This window comes from Barbus barbus (assembly GCF_936440315.1).
Source record: "Barbus barbus genome assembly, chromosome: 45".
Classification (NCBI taxonomy): Eukaryota; Metazoa; Chordata; class Actinopteri; order Cypriniformes; family Cyprinidae; genus Barbus; species Barbus barbus.
Genome location: NC_136723.1, coordinates 19,081,490 through 19,090,758, shown reverse-complemented (window position 1 = coordinate 19,090,758; position 9,269 = coordinate 19,081,490). Strand labels below are relative to the sequence as shown.

Sequence of the window (9,269 nt, the reverse complement as noted above, 5' to 3'; positions counted from 1 at the left end):
TCAGGCGGTGTATCTGTTAAACATGACTTGTCCCAACTGTTGACTGTCACCCGTTTCCATGGAGATATTTCATTGTCTGACTGTCTAGACGCCCGGTGACACCTGACACCTTGGGCCCGGGGGTCGCGGTTGGCCGTGCGAGTCAAAAATCGAAGGCTCAGCTGCCTTCTGCATCTGCTGTGGGTCCACAGAGACATTAGCAAATACATCGCAAAATCCAGGGGCCTGTTTAAATCACTGCATCTTTTAATAATGGGAGGCCATTTGTCATCATTTTGCTGAATGGCATGTAGGGTTGGGCATTGTTTGAATTTGATCAATTCCAATTTTGATTCTGCTTATCCATTCCGATTCTTATCGATGCAGTTTCGATTCCAGTGTGGTTAAAAAAAAATGGTCAAACATTTAGATATCAAACATTCATTCTGTGTCTCTTTTTGCAAAACATTTCATTGCTGCTGAATACCATGAACAAAAATCAGCCGACTACATAAAAATTGGACTTGATTAAGATAGAGCTGCACGATTCTGGATAAATTAAGGAATTCCAAAGAAAAAACATTAGACAACTAAACAAAATCTCTTAGAATTTATTAATTGATTGATTCAATGACTCACTGAAGCTTTACTTGTTTCATTACTGGATGAATCAGTGTTTTTGAATGAATGTCTTAGCTGAATGATTCAAAGACAAATACATTTTTAACAGCCCCTTTTCGCCTCCTGAAAAAAAAAATGTGCACAGAAATTGATAGGTGGAATTTTAATTTTAAAGCAGTGGTCGACAACAGGCGGCCCGTGGGCCAAAAGTGGCCCGCAAGCAATAATATCTGGCCCGCGCCCGTTCCCAGATTATTTTGATAGAGGCTGGTTCTGAAATAGATCTGTCATGACAGCAACAGTTACTCACAATCAGAGTATGTGAGCGGAGTGGAGCACGAGTGGAGCGGTGAGAATTTGAATGGAGCGAAGAGCGGATTTTTTAAAAGTCGGAGTGTCGTGGTATTCACTCGCTCCAAGAGCGCTTCACGAATACAGCTCATGGGTTACTCCACCCCAAAATGAAAATTTTGTCATTAATCACTTACCCCCATGTCGTTCCAAACCCGTAAAAGCTTTGTTTATCTTCGGAACACAATTTGAGAGATTTTGGATGAAAACCAGGAGGTTTGTGACTGTCCCATTGACTGCATAGTAAATTGCACTGTCAAGTAGGGGTGTGCGATATGACGATTTTTGATCGTGGACGATAAAAATGTCTCCACGATCTGCTTTTGAAGAAATATCGTAGTATCGCGCTACAGCACACATTATATCAAATACAGTTCTGGTGCCGCCATATTAATATAGTGTACAACACGACATACAGCAGTAGAGTTACTCTGACAGGACACTGCACTTATTCGCGATCGCAAAAGTACATTATTTGCACACAAGCCTTGCTGGCTAAATGTTTCATTCGCGAGCTGGTCTGACGTGCGCTTTTTCTGAGCGGATACACCTGAAGCACGCGCACTAAAAAGCCTGTCTAACAGCGCCTGATTACGCAACTAACTTATCTTTTGCGCTAATACTCTCAAAACACACAAGGTTTACATACAGACTCAGTTGGTTATCTCTAATATGAAAGTAAATAGTTAAGAGAGAAACGGATGCGTGCCTGTACTGTATATTAGATGTGTGCAGCTCTTAAAGAGACAGGACACTAAACGTGCTGTCGACTGTCATTAAAGGGATAGTTCACCCTAAAATTTAATTTCTGTCATTTATTTACTCACTCACATGTTGTCCCAAACCACTATTAATTTCTTGTGCTGAACCCAAAAGAAGATATTTTGAAGAATGAGGGTAACCAAACAGTTGACTTTGATGGTAGGAAAGAAAAATCCTATGGAAGTCACTGAGGACCAGCAATTGTTTGGTTTTCCACCTTCTTCAAAATAGCATTTATGTTCAGCAGAAGAAAGAAACTCATTCAGGCTTAAAACAACTTTTGAGTAAATTATGGTATAAAAATAAAACATTATGACAGAATTGACAGACACATGACAGAATATTTATTTTTGGGGGAACTATTCATTTAACGTTAACAAAACAAAATGCAAAGAGAAAAATCACTCACTATTCTTGACTGAAAAACTTTAATACAGTTGCTTTAGGAATCAGTCTATGCAGTGTTTTATTTTTATATTTGTTCATTTAATTTCATTGAATGCTCTGCTAAATACACCTATTGTACCTGAAAATAAAGCACTGTTTGTTTTATTTGTATATTATGTGTATTTGTAATGTGTATCTTTGTTCTTATTTTTTAATAAGAAAGATAAAATAATGACAAAGATTTTTTATCTTCGTCCACTTTGGCCTAAATATCTGCCATGCATCTTTGTCTTTCTAGTTTGGCTGTAATGCTCAGACAACTTGTAAAACCAAAATAGTAAAACTAACATGACAAAGAATCGTGATAAAATAGTGAATCGTGATAATTCTAAAAAAAATTGTGATATGATATTTTTCCCATATCGCCCACCCCTACTGTCAAGGTCCATAAAAATATGAAAATCATCGTCAGAATATTCCATCTGTCATCAGTGGTTCAATCTGAATTTAGTGAAGTGACGAGAACACTTTTTCTGCGCAAAGAAAACGGAAAAACTTTATTCAACAATTTGTCTCCTCTGGTTCAGCGTAGCGCCATTTTGGAGAATATCCGCTGGACGCGAGCAGTGTACGCTCTTCTGTGTCAGCCGTGTCATAAGAATACATCTCCTACGTTTGTTTACTCTTTGATTTGAATGAAAACAGCGCATTCGGTATGCGGCTGACACAGAAGAGCGTACGCTGCTTGCGTCCAGTGGATATTCAAAGTCTTGCGCTGCAGCTCTCAAATCAGTATTGGGTAAAATGGCAGTGGGTGGGTTTCACAAACCAAAACAAATACAGACATTTCGGGCTGGAATGCACATTTTCAAAGGAGAATAACTGACTGTAGCATTGTTTTTCAGATAAACAAGTATGTTAACTTAGCATGTTTCTTAAATATCTGCAATATTATGGTATTTTTATGCTTTAGTAGAGTCAAAATCCTACATACAGCACCTTTAAAAGGCATAATTTCTGTTGGGGGGGTGGGAGCTTTTGGCCTTTTTTGACCACTCTACTGCGTAGCCTCTGACTGATCTTTTCATCTTTATCTACAAGTTTGAGAGAGAATACTTTTGTAAAAGCGTGAATGTGAACACAAGGCTTTAACAGTGGACTAGTAAGTAGAATAGTTTTCCTGTTTGGCGTGATGTTTACAGCCTCTGTAGTCCCATTTATCCACTTGTTAGTGAGGTATTACTGATTTAATGTCATGTCATAATGTGTGACAATATCTTGAGCTTGTGTCAACCAAAGATCTTATTTCAGGCATTTAATAAAAAAATCCATTTAAAAACTTACTGAATTTGAGACAATGGAACCGGAAGTTCCCAAATACTAACTCAATTGCAGTTTTTGGAATCATTCTTGCCTTCTATTTTTAATAATTAAACAATTGATCTTGGTTTTCATCTTTAATTTGAATTTAATCAACTCTGTCTTTCTCAGCATGCTGTTTTTTGAGAAGTGCCATAGGTGCAACACAACCCCCAATAGTCTTGTTTTGCTCCATTTCTGTAAATCCGGTGTTTTGTCATTAAAAATTCTGCTTGGGTAGAATCCATAAGATTTGTTGACTGATCTGACTCTGAATCAGCAGTTAAAATGAGAACTGAACAAATATGGCCGCTCTATTGTCTTTTTTGCTGCGCTGAGTCCCGTGTGATTGGCCGGCTGCCAAAGCACACTGTGTTTGATTTACTGTATATGTTCTTTTACAGTATTATTTTATTTTAGACTCTCCGGAATGATCTTGTCCAACGAAATTCAGGACCAGGAGTGGATACAGAGGGTAACTGGCTGCTAAAATATCCCCGGTCCCTTGAGGCAGCCAGAGGCTGTTCTCTGAGAACCCGGCAAGAGAGGACATTCTGTTCAAAGCTATTCAATGGAGATATTTTTTGTTCGAGAGGTTTTTTTTCCTTCCTGAACTGAATATCAATCAACGGTCACCTCTTTAGTGTGCTAAAGCTCAGAGAAAAAAATCACGCCACCTCCAGACCAAAAAAATAAAAATTTAATAAAAGCACGAAAGAGTGAGAGAGAGAGAAATGAGGTGAAATTACCAGCCTTCCGTTCCTTTGCGTTTAATGATGCTCTCTCCGAGCGGCTGGTGTCTGGGTGTCAGAGACCGTGATTTTATCGCAAACACTGCAGCTCAGCGGGGAGCGCGGTTATAGCGAGACGTGTCGGGACGGGGGCAGTCAGGTTGAGAGAGTTAGGGGGGCTCGGAGTGGTTTCGGGACCCTCTCAAGGTGCCTCTTCCATGGAAACGCAGCTGGCTGAACAAGATTCCTATCAGTCGACAAATAGGAGACAAGCTGCGCTCTGTCTCCGCACGGGCCGCACTGTTACCAGGAGCCGACAGCCAATCGTATCCCCCCAGTGGCCCATTTCGACAAATGGGCCCGTTCTGCAACCAATCACAGGTGAGCAGCCTTGTTGTGACATCATACGATAATGAATTAGACTCATCTTAAAGCTTTTCTAAGGCCGATTGGCTCTCCAAATGAGTGATTCTGCCTCAGGAGTTGGAGTGGCATCGCTGATGGAAGGCCATCTCTCTTCACTATCTTTGTCCTGGTTATGGGATTGCACGGTTGGGGCCTTTTGATCAGTCCTGTTTCCCAGCTCTGCATTTGGTTTTATTGTGCGTTAGTTCTGACCCTGACCAATCACTTTCAATCACCAGAATTCTCTGATTACAGGAAATATGCCATGAGATGGATGAATATTTCTTAGGTCATTTACCAAATCCTTTCCAAATAACACTAGAGAATTTACACTTTTAGATATATTTGTACATTTTAAGAATATTGGCATCATTGATATCCATGCCTGTTTGGCAGCTTAACAGAAGTGATAGTTTCCCCTTGAGTTGGTTTCAAATCTTCCGAGTGGATGATACGCAATTAGTTTTTTTAAGTATTACCTGGAGTAAATATTGTTATATCAGACACATTGCTCTCTAAAATATAGAGCATTGAATATAGAGTCATTGAAAAACTTACATTGGTTGACCACTACCAAATGTCCTAGTTTGTAAATAAATCTTGACTTGAATCTTACTTAAGCTGTCAGTTAAACATCATAGTAAATTTGTCAAGGGATCTTGACAAAACTTCTGGTTTGACTGAATGACATTTTAGTGTAGAAGCTGGTATGAAGGTGTTCAACAACAGATAAAGGGTTTATTTTTTTGTCCCAATTTCCCATTTTTAACAAAATCTGCTGGAAGAATGTTCGTCTATGCTAGGCATTCAAGTTCATTTAGAACGTTAGTTCTGCTTGGATTAGTTGAATGAACATGCAGAATTTTGCTTCTTTTTTTTGTTATTGCTTTTTTGCAACTCAATAGATGAACTTTTGGCTTTTGGATTCACATTTGGCTTTGGGTATTTTATTATTATTATTTTAAATACTTGTGAAGTGTTTGGATGGCATGTCGGTGACCAGAGTTGTTACTTGTGTGTTGTCACCTGTCAGTTTATGAGAGTTACATCAGGAATTCAGACTGCTGTCCTGGAGACTGCAGTCTGAATAACCCAAGCTCCTATGTCTCCATCAAATGCAGCAGAAAGTAAACCTGGCTCTTAATATTCTACAGATGGTTTGAAATGAATGTATCTAGTCTTGTAGTCTAGACAAGTGTGACTTGAAAATATATACAAGATGCTTATCTGAGTTTGTCCTTAAATATAGTTTATTTAGGTCTGTTTTATGTTAGTTTTGGTACATATGGTTTTGTATTTAAAATTATGCTGTGGTTTAAGTAGTGTGATTTGTTAGCTTTAGATTGTGTCTTTTTTGCCTCCTATAAGAAAATTAAATTGTCTCCAAGCTGACCATGTATAGGTAAAGGTTTTAAGTCATTTAAGATATTTATAATATGATATTTGGGATTAAAATTTCCTATCTTTTAACTCTTAAGTTCAAAACTCCAAATGTTTAAAATGAGTTCAAATGCCAGTTTGAATTAGTTTTTATATAAGTATTAATCTGACATTAACAACTTCTTCTTTTTTGGCTGCAGACACTTGAAATGGTGACGTGATTGAAGAGACCCACAGCCTCATTAAACATGATTTGAATTCTCCACATTCTCCACTCGCCTCTCCTCAAGTGACCCAGCCAGAGCAGCAGCTGATATCTGGAGTTTAACAGCCTCTGGAGAAGGTGACAAAAAACACTGAACACATTAACTCTACTGTTACATTTTTACTAGTTCTGTTATTTACATAGTTAACATGAAATGGCAGCCCATCTTACTTCGTAATGTTGTGAAACAGGAAAACGTGTAGGGCAGATCTTTTATCCATTGGAAAATTGATTGTTTTTAGGAAGATCTCTGTGGCTGTGTTCAGAATCAAATGCTAGCATACTGAATACAACACGGTATATACTACATGCAGCTTACATTTAAAAAATAAATAAATAAATAGTTCATGAAACCGTAAGCATAATTCCTCTATAAACTTTTCAAACGGTATGGTACAATGTAATAACATGACCTCATTAAAATACAAGAGTGTTCCATATAATAGTTTTGCATTTCTAATCCAATTTGGTGTTAAAAATGCCCTACTTTTTGACAGTTTATTAATAAAATAATATCAAGAAAGAGTTTAAAATCACAACTGATATTACTTGCTGTCGGCATCCGTCATATTGGGATACAATATTCTGTGTTGTATAAAGAACATTTAAACACTTTGCAAGAGTAAGCAATAGTAGGAGTAGTATGGTAGTATGCTATTCTAATGGGTGGTTAAAGGGGCGGAGTTAAAAAATAAGTGGGCTTGATGATGTCAGCTGAAAAGGAAAGTCATTTCAGAGTTGATTTGCCAATTGATTAGGATGACAAACTTTCACAAAAATAATTTATTAAAGTAAATAAGACCAGTTTTATTTTTTTATTTTTAACGTTATCAAAGAAGAGTAAATCAAATTTTTATAATACAGAACTCTCTTGAAGGTTGATATTAATATACTAATGAAAAATTAAAAATCTCAAATGATTGTCTCTCTCTTCTCTTCAGCAGTGTTGTACTTTCTCTAGACTCTCTAGCCTGCTTAAGCACACGTGCACACACACACACACACACACACACACACACACATAGGCTCTTACACTCTTACACGCACTTGCCATGTCTGACCCGAAGGTCATGCAGAAGTGACTTTGTGCCCCGTTTGTAACTGGGCCTCTTTGAAAGCAGGCCTAGCATTCCTGCTCCGTCAGACGGGGGATGTCCTGCTTATTGCCAGCGAGTAGGAAGTTTCTGCCGTTAGGGATTATGTGCCGTTTCCTTGCCCAGAAGCTTTTGGCTTGTCCCCTCCCACTCTTGAAAAAGCAGCGACTCCACAAACTAGAAAGCGGTGCGAACTAAATACCTGCCTCTCTGACCATCAGCCTCAGCCTTTCAGCCTAGCTCGTCTGCGCTTGTGCGATTGCTGGGAGGAGGCAGCCGCGTTCCGTCCGCTTTTGTGTGGTTGTACAGAAGTGCTGCGGTTGGGAGGAGGAGGAGGAGGTGGAGAGGAACAGCTGCTCCCCACACAGAAGCCGGTTTCCCAGCCTGAGAGGCAGCCAGTGCCGGGGCTGTTTTCCCGGGGGCCCTCGGGTTGGTTCGCCAGCCTCCACAGCTCCGGCTAGGAGGGAGATTTTTATGGCGGCAGCGAAACACGAAATGGACCAGAACAAGTAGGATTCTTTCTTTCACAAGGCCAGGCGCTCGTGTTCTCCGTGAGTACTCTGCCTTTTTTTTTTTTTTTGATAAAGTTGCATGGACACAATGGATCGTACAGTCTTCGTTGTTCTTTTTGTGTTGTTTTGTTTGGCTTCTCTCTGCCTCTCTAAACCGTCAAGAACTCAGTTTCCTGTGAGAAACAACTCAGGCAGTTTATCACTCGCGTTGAGCTGCAGGTTTCGTGAAAAGGGAGCTTTGTGCTTTTGAATTGCAGCTGGGCTAAAGGGTCACGGCCAGAGGCATCGGTGCTGTGTGTGTATGTTCAAACCAAATACGGACTACGATCTGATAAAGAACGTTTATGAATGTTTGTGAATCCTCTGGCATTGCTTTTGGAAGTTATGGGACGCGACAGCATGCTTTGAACTTGAGAGTGAGAAACTTTGCGTAAACTGTTAGAAGGACTGTAAAGAGACTCACTCGCACTGTTACACACTCATGGCTGCCGGGTTTTGAATCTGTGTTACTTTCATACAGTATTTAAGGAAATATCTAAACTTATTCTTTTTTTTTTCAGAATACTTTTTAAGGGAGTAGCATTAACCTTAAAGAAATTAAATATATTTTTATTTAAATATATATTGTATCTGAATCATGTATTGAGGATCTTTTGTTAAATTTTATAAGCTACAACTTCATTGAGAGGCTGAATTAATATGCAATATTTAGCTCAAATGAACAACATTGTCAAGTTTGTTCATTTATTCAGGAACTTTGACAATAGATCAGAACTGCTTGTGTTGTAATATACAATACATATTTGTAGTAAATAGTTGCTGCTATATAATTTGAGGCATTTTTATGTCTAATTGGTTTGTTGGTGCAGTCATTTCTTAGTCCAACTATATTTATTGTCAAAGTATTTTTTGTCTGATGTTTGCCTTTATTCACATGATTTGGTTTTTAGACAACTTGTCTGTCTGATGCTGTGGCACTTCACCTGTTCTTCCAGAGCCTGAGTCTCGTAAAATGTCTTTTTCTTTAGGAGAAGCCTTGCTTCACCTTTTTCCTGTTGCCCCCTCAGACGATCTTGTGTCACAGGAATGAGATGTTTGGACATGCATTATCGCACGGCTTTCTCTTCTAGAGTGCTGTTTCAAAGCTCGGCCAGAGGCATGGAAAAGAGGGAATGCATGAAAACAAAAAAGGCGGAGGACAAAAAGGCAAAGGAGTCGAGTAGTTTTAGCTTAGCTTTCAGTTTCCAGGCCATTTTTTGTGCAAGGTGGGATATTGCAGTTTAGTTGTCAACAGAGCACAGAGATAGAGCGAGTGAGCGAGGGGCCACCTCTGAATCTAGTTCTCTATTTTAGGTATGTAGGTCACTATCCTCTGAAGTAGCAGATCTGCACACCTTCTTAATGAGGGCTTCTGAAGTCTTTG

At 39.1% G+C, this 9,269-nt stretch overlaps 1 protein-coding gene across 1 annotated transcript in view; it reads left to right on the top strand.

The window, feature by feature from the left end:
- Nucleotides 1–4,544: 4,544 nt before the first annotated feature.
- Nucleotides 4,545–9,269, top strand: part of LOC306863802 (uncharacterized protein) — a gene marked incomplete at its 5' end in the record, with an annotated part of 51,422 nt that continues 46,697 nt past the window's right edge. The window contains 2 exons of the mRNA XM_079407353.1: nucleotides 4,545–4,571; nucleotides 7,644–7,843. Of these exons, the coding sequence (XP_079263479.1) occupies nucleotides 4,545–4,571; nucleotides 7,644–7,843 (227 nt within the window). The remainder of the gene's footprint in view (nucleotides 4,572–7,643; nucleotides 7,844–9,269) is intronic.